This window comes from Apodemus sylvaticus, chromosome 12 (assembly GCF_947179515.1).
Source record: "Apodemus sylvaticus chromosome 12, mApoSyl1.1, whole genome shotgun sequence".
NCBI classification, from domain to species: domain Eukaryota; kingdom Metazoa; phylum Chordata; class Mammalia; order Rodentia; family Muridae; genus Apodemus; species Apodemus sylvaticus.
The window spans coordinates 76,783,852-76,802,927 of NC_067483.1; the positions used below are offsets into that span (position 1 = coordinate 76,783,852).

General features: G+C 42.1%; 1 protein-coding gene across 3 annotated transcripts in view; it reads right to left on the reverse strand.

Moving 5' to 3' along the window:
- Positions 1-1,112: 1,112 nt before the first annotated feature.
- The window catches only part of Nuf2 (NUF2 component of NDC80 kinetochore complex), a 28,796-nt gene continuing 10,832 nt past the window's right edge, over positions 1,113-19,076 (reverse strand). For all 3 annotated transcript variants that reach the window (XM_052200395.1, XM_052200396.1, XM_052200394.1), the window contains 9 exons: positions 18,738-18,835; positions 17,108-17,181; positions 15,898-15,994; positions 14,754-14,816; positions 12,814-12,951; positions 9,971-10,111; positions 8,993-9,168; positions 7,605-7,740; positions 1,113-1,591 (listed from right to left, as the gene is read on the reverse strand). In XM_052200395.1, coding sequence (XP_052056355.1) covers positions 1,457-1,591; positions 7,605-7,740; positions 8,993-9,168; positions 9,971-10,111; positions 12,814-12,951; positions 14,754-14,816; positions 15,898-15,994; positions 17,108-17,181; positions 18,738-18,835 — 1,058 coding nt within the window. In that variant the 3' untranslated portion in view covers positions 1,113-1,456. The remainder of the gene's footprint in view (positions 1,592-7,604; positions 7,741-8,992; positions 9,169-9,970; positions 10,112-12,813; positions 12,952-14,753; positions 14,817-15,897; positions 15,995-17,107; positions 17,182-18,737; positions 18,836-19,076) is intronic.

The following is a 19,076-nucleotide window of genomic DNA, read 5'->3' on the forward strand; positions in this document are numbered from 1 at the left end:
CATGTTGAAAATGCGTATAAGAAACTACATAAGACAATACAAGTGACAGCAAAAATAGAAAAACTCTAAGTTACACAAACCAAAGCAAGCAAGCGAGGTTGCTCAGCAGGTAGCGGTGCTTGTCACCAAGTCTGATGACCTGAGTTCATTCCCTGCTCACCCCAGGTGGCGGAAAGAATCAACTCCACAACGTTGTTCTCTGTCCTTCACATGTTCACTGTGGCACGTGCCTGACCCCCTTCCATTCACACACAAGGAAATCAATGTTATTAAAATGTTAGGGACTGGGGAGATGGCTCAGGGGATGAGTCCTTACTGTTCTTATGGAGTACCTGAACTTAGTTCCTGGCACCCACACTGGCAGCTCACAACCACCTGTAACTCCAGTTCCAGGGTATCGGGCATCTCTGATCTCTGCAGCCACCTGTACCCGCATGCACATATCCATGTCTCTTGTCCCCAACTATGTAGGTGAGGACAGAGCACTGGAATGACAGCCAAGCAGCCAAACACTCCAAGTGTGAACACTCCAAGTGTGAACACTCCAAGTGTGAACACTCCCGAGCTGGCAGTCTTCAACAGTGGGTACCAGCTAGCAAGGGCCACTGTGTTTCTTTCAAAAAGCATTTGAAATGTAAATAAAGACTAGTTTGAGAAGCTGAGATATACTGCCGGAGGCCACAGCATGGCTAAGCATCCCTGCGCTACAGTAACAAAGTCCTCAAGATAATAAGGTTGTAAAGAAGGAAGAGCTGTTCTGGTTCACTTGGAATTTTCAGTACACAACTGTCTTATTTCTCCCCAAAACATGCCATTCGCATCAATGAAGAAATGGAACCCTACAACCTTACTTTTTCAAATAATTACATCAGAAAGTGTGGTACATCGGGACTATTCAAATTTTGGTGGCAATTCGAATTTTTGCTATATAAATCTTCAGAGGCCATCATCATTCTCTAGCTACACAGCAATCAAGGATCTAGGGAAGGCTGAATGAGTCACAGTAAAATGAGCACCCAGTCAAGACGTGTAGGGAGCCATCAGACTCCAGGATGTGGAATCCAACGACAACAAAGAGACAACATCCAGGATAATAGAAGTAAAACCCAGACTTCAGTAACTATTTGTTTATTACAACCAGTACATACAAAAAGAGAGTGAGTAGGGGCATAAAAGCTGTACATGTTATTTTAATTGTAGCAAAAGCCTATACAATCCATGGCATCTTAGAGCCTGGGAACACAAGTCAGTCTGGCCTGCAAGGCCCTGAGTTATCTTCCCATCACCAAGAACAAAACACAGGAGGCACGCTGTCACACAGGAAGGACACCAGAGACAAAGAGGAGCCAGTGGAGCCCACGCTAGTTAGCTGATACTGCTGGCACTTCCATTGGCTTCAATGTAAGCATGCCAAACAGAAACAGAATGGCAGCAGGCCATTGCCGGAGGGCTGCAGTCAGGGCGGTATCCTAAACATCCTCTTCTTCAGCTCGGCAGTCTTTTCTTCTACTCTAGCACAGCACTCCTCCGTCGTCTTCTCAATGCTCTCATGGTATTTCTCCAGAGCGCTTTTCAAGTTTACAAAGATTTCCTGAGGACCAATGATAAAGAGTCACTCTATGAGACAGCCAGGCCTCTCCCCGAGGTGAATATATTCCAATGGCCATTCATATTAGTTCTAATACAAGGCTGGAAGAGCTTAGGTCCTGTCTATTCAGGGCCAAAGACTACAGCTGAGGTAAACTATGAACCACCAAGAAAACAAAAGGTTCTGAAAGCTTTATTTCTTAAATCTTGTAAGAACAATCAGGTGTATCGGCGACTGGCTTGTGTGAATGCTACTTTAAGCAATCTGCGCGCTCAAAGGCTATAGATCAATTTAAGCTCCTAGTTCTACTACGTTATGTGCTTATTCCCACAAACAGGAAAGCTGAATAAGTCAGGCAGCAAGAGATCACTTTAGAGAAACCATCAAAACCAAGTGCAGCTAAAAAAAGGAACTACAATCTGCAAATACGCACCAAGCATTTCAGTACATCAAAGCAATGCTTTTCTCCTGAGAATAAACACACTTCCAAGGAGGAACTAGTCACACAGACAGAGGCACAATGAATGGAATAGGAAACCCAAATCTAGCAATACACCACCAGAAGCCAACACGTGGCTATCGCCCTGAGCATGCTCTTGGGCGTTAAAGGGAATGGGATATAGCCTTCTCAATACCATATATTTTAGAGTATCCAAGTAAATGTCTACACACAAGTGGAAGTTTATAACATATAACAGCTCTTGTCAGCTGACATATAAAGTCTTACTGTAAAGTCATATCCTTATAAAGTCAAAGCAGAGGGCTGGGATGGAAAAAAACCCAAGCCTAGCCCAGTGCTGTTCACTATAGTATAAATAGCCATATGGAGCTATTTTAAAAGTGAAGAATTTAGATCATAATCCTAACCCCATCCAGCCCTCAGGTGCACTAGACACATGTCAGGGCTCAGGGCACAGTGCCCACCCAGCCAGCAGCTTCAGAACACAAAGTCATAAGGCGGGGTCCGGCAATGTTTCACCTGAGTGTTGGTCTGATGATCTCATTTTTGAAATTTGAGAAATTTAGAATTTTACAACATTCATGGACTTTTACACCCAACATCATCCATTGATTCTAGAAGAATTTTTATCCACAGATCAAAAATATATTGTTGGAAGCCAGTCATGGTGGTACATGCCTTCAACCCCAGCACTCAGGAGGCAGAGGCAACTGGATCTCTGAATTTGGGGCCAGCCTGGTCTACAGAGTGAGTTCTAGGACAGCCAGAACTACATAAAGAAACCCTGTCTCGAATATACTGCTGGTGTCTCCCTTCCATTCTGGTATTACCCCTCTCTCCTAAAGCTTTCTCTTTCCCTCTCACAGACTCTTGAGTTCTTACTATCTACAAACTCACTCCACATAAGTACACACATTTAATACTTAGACCGTGCTTCTTGTCTTTCTGGGCCTGGGTCACCTCACCCAATTTTCTACTAACATCTATATTCTTACAAGTTTTATTTTAGATATGGATGAATAACAATGCACCGTGTACACATGGAACACATTTTTCTATCCATTACTTTGTAGGTGGACATCTAGGATGATTCTTGGTGACTTCAACAGAGCAGTCATGTGCATGAATAGGCAAGTATCAACCACAGTAACAGCCTGTCTTACATAAGACCAAGAGTCTTCAGCTGAGCAGACAGCAGCTCTATTTTTAGCCAAAAGCATCCCACACTGGCTTCATAGTAGTCGCATCACCTTACAGTCCCGTGAGCAGTGAACAGGAGTCCTTAAGACCAGGGCAACAGCAAAGTGCTGCCGTGTAAGCCTGGGACCTGAGCTTAATCTCCAGAACACATGTCATAGTGGAAGAGTAAGCTAGCTCCAGAGTTGTTCTCTGCTCTCCAAGCATAAACTAGTTATTCTGACTGGGATAAGATAGATTACAGTTTTAATTTGCATTTTTCTGATGATTAAGGATGTTGAACATTTTTAAAACACATTTATTGGTGATTCATATTTCTTCTTTTAAGATCTCAGGTCATTTCCTGGCCTCTGTATGTTTGGTTTTTTTTGTCCAGTGTGTTGTATTCCTCCTGTGCTCTAGGTTCCAGTCTATCAGGTTCAGTGTTAGAAGGTTTTTCTCCCTTTCTGTGAGCTATGTTTTGTTTGATAGGCAGCTCTGCCTGCTCTGTGGAAAGTATCTGATTTCACAAGGTGGTTATTTGTGGACAGTCAGTCTTATTCCTGAGCAAGCAGAATACTATGCAAAAAGGCTTTACCTGTGTCTGTATCTTGAAGTATTTCCTCCAGTTTTTTCTCTAGCAGTTTTAGAACTCCATGCCTTAGGCTACGGTCTTTGGAGTTTGTTTTTGGTAGCAGATGAGAGGTAAGGGTCCTATTTCAGTATTCTACACGTGGATATTCAGTATCCTGTGCACCTATGTTAATGTGGCTGACATTTCTTCAGTGACTATTTGTGGCATCTCTGTTAAAAAACGAGTTATGAGCTCTTTGGTCTAGCTTCTGCTTTCCCTGCTGATCTGTGTCTGCGGCAGAGCTGCACTGGTTTCGTTTCCACCTCTGTAGTGTAACCTGAAGTCAGGCAGACTTTCCCTTGGACCTGAGAGGATGGAAATGGTCTGCTCAGCTAAAGAGTTGTAGAGGCAGGGACTACATCCTTGTCTTCGGCTTGACCCCTGAGCCCACTGGGACATGGTACCCAGGGTGCACACAGTACTCTTCAAATACTGACTAAACACTTCAGGTAGTCCATTCATTATAAACCACTTTATGTTTATAGAGTTTTGCAAGAAAGTAGGAAGGCCCTAATTTAAGCAAGAAAGTTAACTGTTAAAGCATTACTTCAGAGAGATGACACTGTTTAGTACTTAACGCAGGGATTGGAGTCAAGGAAGAAAGTTAGCATTTTGCTACAGTTCACAAGACTTACAAAATTATGTCAGGAATGTGTGACTAAAATGGGTCGGTCATGAATAGTATCACTAAGGACAAAGAAATCATAAAATTAACTTTGTGAGTCTGACAGCCAGGGTTATCTCCAAAAAGTCTAAAATGTCAATTCCTTGTGATATAAAATGATGAGAAATATAAAAGATTATGTCATCTTAGAAATATATCAAATAGTCTACAAGAAATTTATGAAGACACTGAGTGGAAGAAATTAAATGGGAAGCGAGGTGAAGAGGAAAGACAGGGAGGATTTAGGACCTTATATAGTTTTTGTTGTTACTAGTTACAGCAGGAAACAGGTCTTTAACGCTGTACAAGGAGAAGAGGAGCCCAAAGCTAGGTGCAGGACCTCCATGAGCAACACCGTGAAGCGGGGCACTAGCGCCCTGGGTCGGGCAGCCCTGTGTGGGGAGCACCCTGACTGTCTATACCTTGCATCTTTGCAAAGAATGGCTATGACAAGAAGGCACGAGAACTCTGACCAAGTGCATTCGAGTTTACCCTCACACACACAGCCCTAGTCAGGCTGCTGAGGAGCTCATGGTTAGGAACAGTCTGGGTAAGGAAAGGACGGCACAGCAGCCGCAGTACTGGCCGAAGCTCTGACAACACACTGCATTCTCTGGAGGAGTGCTACAGTGCGGCCAGGCTCCACTGACACCACACAACAATAAATGATTAGTGGGGACGAAATTTCAACTCATCTTGGCATTTTGAGACTCTAGGTTGAAAGAAATACAATTAGGTCTGCAAGACATTATACTAAGATCCTGAGTTGAGAGCAATCATTTCACTACAGTATGGCATAGTGAAAAAACAACTTGGCAGAGCTGCCCGTGAAGAAGATGTAGTCTTTAACTGATCATAATTTGAACATGAACAGAAGGCAAGGCACTGTTGCTGACAACCCAGCCTTTGAAACAAGGCTCTGTGAACAAAAGCTCTGTGCTTCTGGGGCCACAACAGCACTTGGGAAGACTGCATTTAGTACTACGTTCTACAAAGTAAATAATGGCAGGAAAGAAGCAGTCACAATAAACAGGATGTAGTGGCTATGCCTGGTTGTCAGCTTGACTCTATCTGGAATGAACTACAATCCAGAACTGGAAGGCTCACCTGTGATCCTAGTCTGGTGGCTCAGAGATGCATGTTTCTGACTTAGATCTGGGCATGGAGATCTTGAAGCTTACACAGTGGCAATGAATTCCAGAAGATTAAGACAGGAAAATCTCTAAATTCAAGGTCATCTGGGATTAAAGGTGTGGTGGCACACTTCTGTATTAGTTTGGGTTCTCTAGAGTCACAGAACATAGGGGCAGTGGCTATATAGTTAGGGAATTTGTCAATGACTTACAGTCTATAGTCCAACTCCCCAACAATGGTCAGCAGCAGCTGTGGATGGAAGTCCAAGGATCTAGCAGTTGCTCAGTCCCAAGAGGCAAGCAGGCAAGGAAGAATGAGTAAATCTTCCTCCTTCCAATGTCCTTATACAGATCTCCAGCAGAGGGTGTGGCCCAGATTAAAGGCATGTGTCACCTTGCTTTTAATCCCAGATGACCTTGAATTTGGAGATGTCCTTGTCTTAATCTTTTGGAATTCATAGCCACTATGCTTCAAGATCTCCAGGCCAAGATCCAGGTCAGAAACCTATATCTCTGAGCCTCCAGATTAGGATCATAGGTGAGTCTTCCAATTCTAGATTGTAGTTCATTCCAGATATAGTCAAACTGACAATAATCTGGGCCACACCCTCTGCTGGAGACCTACCTAAGGACATTGGAAGAAGGAATATTTACTCACTCTTCCTTGCCTGCTTGCCTCATGGGGCTGAGAAACTGCTAGATCCTTGGACCTCCATTCACAGCTGCTGCTGACCATTGTTGGGGAGTTAAGACTACAGACTATAAGTCACCAACAAATTCTCTAACTATCTAGAGACTACCCATATGTTTTGTGACTCTAGAGAACCCTGACTAATATACAGGATAACAATAAATCTGAAAATTAAGCATCTAAGGAGTGGCTTGACACCTAGGCTATTAAACCCAATGGGAGACAACTGAAAGAACACAGGACCACTACCATGTGGGACATTACATAGAAGAGGGTATAGATTATTCCAGATGGAAGATCTGAGTCCACCAGAGTACAGACACTGACTATTTTAAATTCAGAATGAGAAATAACATTTTAACAACTACAGCTGTAGCAGAACAGCTTGTGTGGTTATGAGCTCCATCCACAGAAAACAATTACAATTACACAGAGCCCATCAGTGGCTCTCAAATGCCACCCTATTCTAGAGATAAATAGACAACTCAATTAAGCAGTGGGACCTATTGTTTAGAATCTAATTCAATGTATTTGGGAGGGGGCTTGCTCATTTCAAAATTCCTCAGTGAACTGCAACACATAGCTAGTTTTAAGACACAGTGCTCAGTGCCCTTTTGATTTTATAAATATTTATGCACAGGAGACTATACCCAAGGCCACTCTAGGAATGATTTCACATGCTGTGCTAAGTTTGAAAGCATGACTGGTGTTGCCAGGAAAAGTCTAATATTACTGGTGAGACACATGTGCACAGAGCTAACAGAAATATGAGGTAGCTTGGGCATCTTTTATGACTAACAAAGAAAGCTCAAATTCAGAATAGTTATCAGTTTGAATCTGCTAAGAACCAGCTCAACAACTTCACCTAGAAGTGACAACACAGTCTAGTTTATTTAAGAAGGTAGGGCGGAGTATCTCCTTTGTCTTAGATCTTCACAGACTGTGGACAGTGAGAGACAGTGGCATCGAGAGTGCAGCTATCACAAGTCAGCCAATCTCAGAAACAGAAAGATGGAGAGGAGTGAAAAGACAGGGCCTAGGAATTCTGAACAAAGAGTCTGCCTATTAGTAGTTTCTGATAAAAGGGTTTTAGAGATATTTTTTAAACTTCATGAGTAAAGTCCACCTACCTTATAACTTCAGAACCTTTATTAAGTAACTACTTTTACCCCAAAGAATGATATTCTGTGATGGGCTAAAAGGCAAGTAATGTCATCTACGTTTTAACCTCAGGGACTCATGTCCTAGGAGCACCCACCTGAGACTTCAGTTTCTCCCTTTTGGTAGCATCTCTTAGTTGCTGAATCCTAGATTTAACCTTGTGGATGTCTTGGTTAATGTTGGTTACTTGTTCACAGACAGCATCTCGTTTTTCTTGAACTTTATTGCAATCTCTAAAAGGGAACAGAGACACCTGATATAACAACTCTTAAACATTTAAAAAGCCAAAGACTGATCGTGAACCCAGACCCATCATGTGTCAGTGCTTGCTCAAGAAGCTCAGACCCCTTCCAGATATAAAAAGCAGACAAAAACCATGAAAGCCTACACAGTGTGGTAACTGCCGTTACGTCATGGCATGTGGAACAAACCCAAGAGTGATTCTTGTTTCCTTGTTTTGTAGAACTGAAGATTAGAGCCAGAGCCTGGCACATTCTAGGTAAATGCTCAACTAGTGCATTACACTCCAACCCTCAAAACCTGCTCTTTAAAATGCAGGCTTGGCTCCAGCGCACGCCTCAGTATGCACATCTAGGCACTGCTAGTGGGAATGTGCATTAGGACAACTTTTCAGCACCTTTGGCCAGAAACAGACACTCCCCAGCTTCTGTCTTTTCTGTTCATACACATGGAAATACTCAACAGTCCCAATGCCACACTTAAGGACTAAAGGCCTGACATCCTAGACATATCTGTGGCACATATGCTAAAGGCACAGTCCAAGGATTGACAAGGAGACTACAGGTGAAATATCTTCCATACTTCAAAAGATTAGCAACGTGTTCATTTTTACCTGAATTGGAAGATTTCTTTTTCTAATGCACATTTGTTTTTTCAGGTTACCAAGTCTCAAGTGCACCGAAATAAACACTAGTGCCCCAAAAGCCTTCAAAGATTAACATAAAGGAATTGGAATATTTGTCTCAAATTACAACAAACAAGCAGAAAACACCAATCAATCAATCAATGAATCAATCAAAACAAAAGGAAAAATGAAAAAAACCTGTGATCCTATCTGATTTATACATATCTCAGTTACTAGAGCCAGAATTCTTTTTTGAAAACATAGAGGAAATTGGGAAAAAACAAACAAACAGAAAATAGTGATTTTAAGTTGGACAGAATTATCCCTCTTCCATGCTGGCCTAAGTATGAGACTGCGAGGCAAACGTTAAGCTCATGTTTCCTAGAGAGATCCTTTGAACATAGCTATGCATCTAGACCAGAACCTGGCTTGACAGTGCAGAGCCATTTTGCAACAATAGTGGAAAGCAATAAGAACAATTATCTTATCGTAAATTATGCAAATAAAAACAATTATTTAGAATAAGACAGACAGATAGACAGACGGACAGATGGACGGACAAAGAAGCCACAGTGGTTTTAGAAACCCTCTCCGCCCCACCCACTCGGGAACCACTTTACTCGATCACGGTGCGCTTGTACTGCTTCACGTCCTCCTGCTTCTTGTTTATTTTGAAGTGCGTGGAGGCGAGCTTCTCCTTCTTTATCATCAACAGTCTTGAGAGGGAGTTTTCTTCAGTCTTCAGTTTCTTTAGTTCTGACGAATCACTTTCAATCTGGTCCTCCAGGTTCAGGCTCTGTGTTTTATGAAGAATATTTAAAGTCAACACAACCAAATAGGATTTATTGTTTAAATGAGAAAGAGAGGGAGGGTGGGGAAGAGAGGGAGCAGAAGAGCGGGAGAGAGAGAGAGACAGACAGACAGACAGACAGAGAGTTTCTAGGGAGAGCTAGAATAAAACATAACTGGAATGGAGCTACGTCTTCAGGTCTGAAAGATGAGAAACACGAGCGAACCAGGGGAAAGAGCCCAGCCAGCACAGAGCGCTTCCCCTGCTGCTCTACCAGGACTGACAAATGACAGGCGCACAACAGCCCTCCCTCTCCCTCTCCCCCTCCCTCTTCCCCTCCCTGCCCTCTCTCCCTCTCCCCCTCCTTCACTGTAATGTTAGCGATGCTGGGAGTGGCCTGAATTAAGATCTGAAAGTGACCTGGAGCACCCGAGACCCTGAAATGACAGTGCTTCCTCTCATACCCAGAGGAGACTCTGCTCTAAGCTTGACATCTCTGTTAACCTGAGATGCAGCGCTGGGAACTAAGCCGGGACTTTATACTACTGGTGGTAAGTGATCACATCTGTTAGGATGAGCTAAAATACTCATTACTAAATTGTGTTATGTTAATCTATTATTTATGTCATCTGAAGGTTACAGTGTGTCTTGACATCCCGATGCTTAGGGGAGATGCCCAACTCCTCAGAACACACTCCTACAGCACAACTTTAGTTTTTCTCTAGGAAGATAGTAAAGTAAGATGAAAGTGAATCCAATGTACTGTAGCAGCCCATGACAAACGACGGAAATACTGCCTAATACAAACCTCCTTTAAGATACTGCTTAGCTTCTCTCTATTGTCTGCAAGGTCCTGTGATTTCTTTTGATATAACTGCACCTCCAGCTGACAGGAAGGCAAACAATCCACAGAATCTCTATAGATATCATACTTCTCCATCACTTCTTCCTTTGGGAGGGAAAAAGAAGAGCAGTTTAATACTCTCTTTTATGAAACCATAAGGTCAATTCATTTGCTCTTCAATAATTTCTACATTTGCTACTGAAAGCTCAAGAATACACAACAATTAATTTCCTAGGTCAGTAGCAAGGCACCACTACTGACACATTCATTCATTCATTCATTCATTCATTCATTCATTTAATATGCATGTATATCAGGTGCATATCTGGTGCAGGAGATTAGACAAGGTCATTGGATCCTCTAGACTGGCGCTATAGGCAGCTGTCAGCCACTATGCAAGCGCTGGGACTAGAACCTATCTCCTCTCAAAGAGTAGCGATGCTCTTAACTTTTGAGCCCTCTCTCAATTATGCTTTTTAAACTCAAAATATCCTTAACAAAGAAAACTGCCACTACTTCACCAGCTGACAAGTCACTGTTAATTTTCCAAAGATTCTTCATGCGGAGGAAAAGAGCTCACTGTGTCTGGGCAGAGCTTAGATTGCAAATGCTCTTCCAGTGCCTACAGCACCCTATGGTTTGATTCTCAGCATCACCAAAACAATCCAAAGGTTTGTTCTGTTATTTCTCAAACTGCTTCTGAATACCACAGGGAAATAATATTCTCTATTATAATATTTCTGTTTATTTTAATAATAACTATTATTGACACATGTTTATTTATAGAGATAAACTCCTTTTAAAACAATAGCAGAAATATATATTCACTACAAGCACAGGCCAATGCGGACAGTTTCCCTTCTCCCGACTAGGCTGCTGCCTGCCTTTCTCACTACAGTTACATTTCTCATCAAAGACCGAATCATATTGCTCAATTTTCATTTCTTTCTCTCTGTTTTTAAATGAATTTGTAAACACCCTTTGAACATAATGGATCAACTTCCTCTGCCGTCATGTCTTCATTTGCTTCCTGTTGCTGTGATGAAGACATGACCAAAAGCCAAGTTGGGTTGTCGGGAGAGACAGCTCAGAGGTTAGAACACTAGCTCTTCCAGGACCTGGGTTCAATGCTCAGCACCCACATGCTGATTCACAACTGTCAGTAACTTTAATCCCAGGGGATTTGATACCCTCTTTTGGCTTCCAAAAGCACTAGCCTGACATGGTACACAGACATACATGCAGGCAAAACATCTATACACACAAAATAAAAATAGATAAAATTAAAAGTAACACAGGAAAGAAAGGGTTTATTTTAGCTTACATCTTACAACCCAACATGAAGGGAAGTCAGGACCAAAACCCCAGTCAGGAATCTGGAGGCAGGGATTGAAGCAGAGGCCATGGAACACTGCTTACTGGCTTTCTTAGGCTGCTCTCTCATAAAACCCAGGACCCACCCGTCTAGGGTGGCATAGTGTACGGTAAGTAGGGCCCGCCTATATCCATTATTAATCAAGAAATGTCCCATAAACTTGCCTACAGACCAATCTGATGGAGGTTAAGTCTTCACTTGAGGTTCCCTCTTCCCAGATATGTCTAGGATAATGGCAAGTAGACACAAAACAACTAGAGCACTTCATAGGCACAAAAATATGTTTTAGCAGGTTTTTTCTCGCTAAGCTTTGGGTTTTCATGTTAATGTAAAAACAGTTTACCTGTAATCTAAGCCCTCAGGAGACTGAGCCAGGAGAATCAGGAGTTCCAGGTGAGTCCAGGCTACACAGTCAGACTGTGGGGGTGGGGTCAAAGATTATATAAATGTTTTCAATCTGTGAAAATTTTATGTGAAGATTTTTATGTCTAATTCACATAAGGATTTTTCAGAAACAGCCCAGATGTTTTCTCCTAGAGGAACAGCTAACTAAACAGAATCCTTCTTATTGGAGGGCAGGCTCAGACCCAGGCCTCCCCATACTGAGGAAGCATGTGACCGCTTAGGTAACCACCCAGCTCCCCCAGAACTGATTTTAAACAAGCCAGCCATTCCCCACAAATTCTCCAATCTCTTTCTGCACTCCAATTTTGGTTCTGATAATTTTTTCCTCTATTATTAGTGACAATTTTTATTATCGGGAATTACCTGGATAACAAGGATAGAGTTTCTTTTTACTAATAGGTTTAACAGCTTGTTTGAAAAGAGAAGCCAGGCTGTGTGTCTACCTCATCTAATTTTGTCCCTCCCGTCTCAGTACAGCCCTGGGAGCAGCCCCTAGCCTGGAGCGCATCTCTTCTGCCTCGAATGATGAGATACTGAGACAGACTCCCACTGTCCTCTCCTGCCTGATTCTCCAAATATAAACTGAATTCTTGCATTTTATTATCCCAAAGCATCCTCTATTTTTTTTAATGCTTATTTTTAAAACTGATTTAACTTCTCTACGGTGGTTTTATATTTGAAAGAAAACCCATCAAGAGAAAAAAAGGTTTCTCATATGTGCCCTGTGCTCACCAACACACTTTATGAATTCATAGTTCACATCGTATTTTTAGTTTTCTTTGTAAAATTGTGTATTACATGTAATACCTTTCTCCTCTAACCCTCATGTGATGAAGTCACACACAAACAGCATTTCCTCTAGACCGGCCAGGCCAAAGCCTCAGAGCCACAGTGGGGTTCTACGGCTGGCCTCGCTTACATTCTTCCCCTTACGCTGCGCATGTCAGAGACAGTAGTAGAGAATCAAGAGAGAAATCTGTATAGATACTAAATCATTCAGCAGGTACCGCACACAAAGGCCACTGACCCTGGCACTGCGGAGCTTCTGGACAGTGTCTTTCATCTTCTCTTTATAGTTCTTCAGCTTCTCTGGAGAGTCCACAATTTTGCTTTTCAAATTTTCTTGAACTTCTTTCAAAGAGACTATTGACAACTTTAGTTCATTCTGTTGAGAAATGTTTCCACCAATCAGGTTAAACAATAAAATTATCATGTCAATAGCAGAGCTTAGGTCTGAGTCTGTTGCAGCAGGGTGAACTGATTTCTGCCTGCCATAGGCTGCTTCATTCCTCAGAGCGACACTGACGCTCTCAGTCTGTCATCCGACGATGCCGCAGCAGCCTGCTCCTAAAAGCATTCGAGGACCCTCGAGAACGACCCTCCCATACCCTCCAGACCCCTTCCTAAGCAACACAAGTAGACACAACACTAAAAGTATGTATCTGATGTGTTTTATATTAACCATGTTGTTTCCCTGGTACCCAGAGAGACAGCACCTAAGGTGTGTGCACAAGAGAACACGAGGAAGGTAAGATCCGGCCGGCAACATGGGCTGAGAAAAGGAAGCCTTTCTCTATACTGAAATCTCTCTGCATGTGATTTTCAGTATTTTATGACAAAATATATTATTGTATGTAAGGCTTGTATAATTCTTCTACAATTTTTAACTTAAAAAAATGTTCTTAGGATGTAAAATAGCTCAGTAGGTAAGGCTCTTGCTGCCAAGTCTACTGACCCACCTACCTGGCAGAGAGAACTCAAGTTCTCGCCAGCACATCGTCACTACCTCTCAACACACAGCACACGCAACACCCAAAAGAACAGTAACATCAAAACTGTGACTAAACAATTTAAAAATAAATACATGTATAAAAACAGTAAGCCAGGCGGTGGTGGCACACACCTGTAATCCCAGCACTCTGGGAGGCAGAGGCAGGCGGATTTCTGAGTTCGAGATCAGCCTGGTCTACAGAGTGAGTTCTAGGACTGCTAGGGCTACACAGAGAAACCCTGTCTTGAAAACAAAAACCAAATCCAAAACAAACAAACAAACAAACAAACAAATAAACAAAAACAGTAAGCCTACAAATAGCTTAATTTCCAAAATAAGATTTACAAAGATGGTCAAAAATGACTAGATCAAAAGGAGTCAAATTAAAATGAGATTTTTCCCTATCAAATAGTAAGAAAAAGTTTTAAAAATATAAATACTGAAAACATTTATTTTTAGCAAGAGTGTAGAAAAATGGACATAACTGTATTTTATTGCTAAAAATAGAACTTAGACTCCTTCTAAATGTGGGTGTGGCATCAGGAGCCAACATTAAAAGTGCACTTCCTCTAATCCTCATTTCCTGAGTTATGATTTTAGTGTAGGCCAATGAACAAACGCACACGATTACAGATATACTAGCTACAAAAGTTAGAAGTAATACTGAAAAAACAGAGGAAAAGGTGGATAATGGAAATCGGATATCCAACTATAGTAGTATCCATTGATAAGAAAGTATGTACCCGTTGATAAGACATAGCTATTTTGAAGCTCCTGATGATTATCTATACTATAATATTAAGGGTATGTGTGAGGTTGAGACTCATTGGGGATAATTTTATTTGTGTAAAATTACACAGATATGTTTACAGTAGAAAAATAATCCATTATATGTATACATATCTATATTTATCTATATGCATCTACATATAGAGAGATAGGTAGATAGGTATGCAACCTATGTATCCGATTGTATGGTTAGCTTTGGGTCCTTTCTGCTTTCTTCATATATTTCTGAATGTTAGTATTGTTTTCTTTCAAAATAGTTTCTGTATTTAAGTTGAAAAAAAAGTTAAAAATTGGTTTCATTTTCGAGGGGAAAAGCTGACAGAGAACTGGACACGATTGTCTGCACACAGCTAAGACACTGCAGGATACGCACATGTTAAATGCTAGGGAAGAGAGATGATACTTACAAAATGCTTGGTTTTCTCTGAAATATCTGATTTCATTTTCGCATATCCCTCCTGCAGCAGCATCTAAGAGACAAAAACAAATGTGTTATAATGATTCAAAACATTAGAATTAAACCAATAGCTACTTCTTCAAACGATAAAAAGAGGAATTTCTTTTTTTGGTAAAAGAGTCTAAGAGTTCCTTTCCTCATGCTGGTGGTGAGTTAAGCGTAAGTGGACGAAGGAACACCTTGGATGGTGAAGGCTGCCGGCCGTCAGTGTACCTGTGAGGGGCATTCTGGAGACAACTAGCTCACCGGGGAGTCTCACCTAACGGACAGACAGTCCAGTCCACGGATGGACCAAAGGTGCACATGTTCTCAGGAGGCAGCAGCGCTTCCTGCCTACGGAGGCAGGTCCTGGGAGGATGAGTGTGCACTGCTGTGCACTTTGGGAGCATTCCTACCACCTTCCTGTCCCCACTACCTAAGCTGCTCTGATGCCTCCCCTCACAGACACTTGCCCTCACGGCGGGCTGAACGCTTGGCGACTGTGAGCCAAAGTCAGCCTTCCCCTTATTTATGCCAACATGTTAGCAGTGATAATGAAAAGACAAAACATAAAACAAAAACCCTGCATAATCTGTCCTAATACCACTGTAGCATTTCAAAAATCATTATGAAAATTGAAAGAATTTCCTCTCAAATAATAACCATTAACTCATTAGATGTGTGTGGTATCTACTGAACAGCACAAAACTTCAGACATCTTGGAGTCAGTTGATACCTGAAAATTATCCTTTCCTCTTACCAATATGCACTTTTTTAAATAACAAATTCTCCAACTCCAGCTTCACAGAATCGCAGGGAAAGGCCCTCCAGCTCCCAGGATCCTAACTAGTGCAGGTCCATGCTGAGCCCTGTGCTTCCTGTCAGTATGTAAACTGACCCGATGCCCCCTGAGGGTTTGCTACAGTGTCCAGGGTACCACAGCCTCACAGCAGAGCCAAACACAAGAAAATACTCCAGAATTCTATGCATCCAGAATGCACACGGCACTGGCAACATAAACAGGCACAGCAACAGATTGTCTCTTTAGCAAGGAAAGCTATGGTTTTCCCAGCTGGGTGCACCAACATAGCGCATGTTAGAAGCCCCACAGATACCGTTTTCTGTCTAAAATCTTGATTCAGCAGGTGCTGCAGCTCCTGAATGTCGTCCATAAGCTGTTTGAACTCTTCTTGCTCTTCAACTGGAACCAAACTAAACACAACAAGGCAGGCCAAAAGAGTTTGTCAATTCCTAACTCTGAAAGGTACAAGTAAAACCTAGCGTCTGAACACTAAGTGAAGGGTCTGAGTCCTTGTTTCTGAATTACGAACTTGCAAGACATTTAATAGATGACCCCTATCTTCTACTGAAAGAAAACTAATCAGATGAAAGCGCTCCATTTCCTACTAATGAGCCCATGCACATACCCCGCCCCTCCAGTCACGCCTACTAGAATGACCACAGCATCCTTCTCTTGTCCAATGCTAACTTCCTAACACACTGTGTCAGTCCGGGTCAGCTGCTCTCCTGCTACCATCCTTCCCATCAGTACCTACATAGCTAAGTCTCCTTCACACGAAGGTTGAAGTTTTACTTTAGACTATCTAAGACATTAGCAACTTTGATCCTGCCTTTTTCTTCATCCCTCACATACTGGGATCAGCACGTAAGTTCTGTCACCAGCACGGCACTGCTTCGCATCACCACTGCAGACATTCACTCTCAGCTGTCATCCTCTTGTGCTTTAGTTGGTGATTGTTTTCTATCATGCTAAATTATATAGTATGTGTCTCTTGCTATCAGTCTCTTTGCTTACTGTTGCCTACAGAGGCAATTTTCCCAGAGACCTTAAACAGACAACCTCAGAGACAGCAACAGAGTAGAGTCAGACAAACAAAATCTGACTGCTCAAAATCAGTGCAGACAGTCCTCAATCTACGATGGCTCCACAGAGCAATTTAATTACTACATCACAACACAGTGTGCATGCAGTAGAAACTGTACTGCAATTTTGATCTTTTAAAAAAGCAAGTGATGGGGGTAGTAGCTCCTAGTGGGAGAGTGGACAGTCCCTCCCACAGGACAAAGATCTACTGTGCTAGTATATTTACAGGGGCACTGATGAGAAAATACCCCTGAGAATCAATGCAGGGCTAGGGAAGGAAACCCTAGTTTTGTCTTTAGAAACAGGGACTGAAATACCCCGCCATTTCTCCAGGAACACAGTGAGACTCAGTGAGGACAGTGGCGCTGTCAGCTACGACTTATTACGTGGTTTGCCCCGGCCCTTGCCGTGTTCATCTCATCTGGAAAGCTCCCACTTACTTGAGTTTTTCCAGTTTCATCAGTGCTTCCTGGTGTGCATTACTTAACTGCTGCATTTTGTCCATAGAGGATTTCTATGAATGCAATTTAGTCTCACATTAGCAAGTTTTAACAGATTATGCATTTTAAAAAAACACAAGCAGACTGCAAAATGTTTACTTACCATCAAAAATTGTAAATTAGGGCCAGGCACCTAGAGCTATCTGGTCTGCAACCTTAAGAGCTTGTGTTTGAATTCCCAGCACCCACCTAAAAAGCTGGGTATAATGCAGATGCCTATAACCCAGCACTGTTGAGCGTACACAGCTGAGTCCAGAGAGCCCTCTGCTCGGCCAGAGCAGTCAGTATAGCAAAGAGAGCACCATGGTGGGGCAGTCGGCAGTATGACTGAGAAAGCCATCTGCTGCCCTTGCTGCCTTTACCCGCACAGGGATGTGTCCACACAGGACACACCCACGCATGTGCCACACAAATACAACCCCTACCCAACACACAAAATAATAACAAGAATCAGTTTACATAGTCAGGCAGTTAGGACAAATGAATTGAGAACATCTTTTCTCCTTTTTAAAATGCTGAGGAGTAAACTCAGTCTTGAGCATGTTAGGTACAACCTCTGAGTACTATTCCCAGGAATTTCTTTACCTGACACAAATGTTGAGTCCCGGAATGGCTAGCCACTGTGTTAGATGCTGACAAGTCTCAAGAAAAGTCTTCTGGGTCCTGAACATACACAGTTCTATCTCTTTGAGCCATCACATGAAGGAAAAGCTGTGAAACAACTTACTAAAGCACTGCATGTAACAGGCACAGAGACCATGACGCACGCGCGCGCACACACACACACACACACACACACACACACACACACGCCACAACACACAGTGGCAGGAAGGACTGTCACTCAGGCTTCTCAGAAATGAAATGTCTGTGTTGTGTCTTTTAAAAATGAGAGTAAGTAGACAAAAGTGTGTGTGTGTGTGTGTGTGTGTGTGTCCATAAGCTTTGGAGAGTGTCAGGTTCAGAAGTGTAAACTTAGCCTGATTTGAACTGAGAAGTCTTTACCAGCTAGTTCCATGTGGCTGTATCTTAGGTCAGACTGTCTAATGTTACCCTGGCACTTTCTCAGAGTGCAGTGCGTGCACAGTAAGAGCCATGGGCATGGAGCCCCAGTAACAGTTCATAACCTTCACACAGTCTGTACGCTATACAGTGAAAATAAAGCGTGCTAACATGATAGCGGTGAACTGCATCTACTGTGAAGCTAGGTAGGAAGGGTAACACACAGTCCAACTCTGCCTTGCTTAAACTAATTTCAGATATCTCAGTTCTTTGAAGGACACTGCATCTTGCAACCATCTGGGAAAAAAAAAAAAACTATTTCCTAATGCAAGGAGTAATGTCTCAACAACTGCATTAAAACAAAACTCTTATCTTCTTTGTTAACAAGAATATATGATTCCGAGGTATCATCTCGAAACAATGTCTCCCTTATATAAATATAAAACCAAGTTAAATTGTAACAAGCATGTAACAATTGGATCTGTGACAAATTTTCAAAACAAATGAATAATTCCTACATGAGATTGTTGTACCTGGTGTATATCTAATAAATATACTTAAATCTTACACTTTGCAAAAGAAATTCTTCATACTTCTCCAGGCATGTTTCTCTGAAGCCAATAAAGTTGATAATGCCGCTTAAAAAACGACTTGTCCGGTTTACTTCTAAAATAGAAAATAAAACTATAAGTCACCAAAACAACAGAGTGTAAAACTATCATTTCTTCTCCTATGACTTTGCTTAATGCATATAAAACTGTATGCTTTGCCAAGGTGCAGAATGTCTGTGGAACTACCTAGAATTATCTTTGTATTTAGAAAGGAGGGGGAAAGAGGAGGAAAGGAAAGAGAGAGAGGGGGCAGGTGGAACAAACCATTTTGGTTATACAGAAGTGCAGAGACCTGT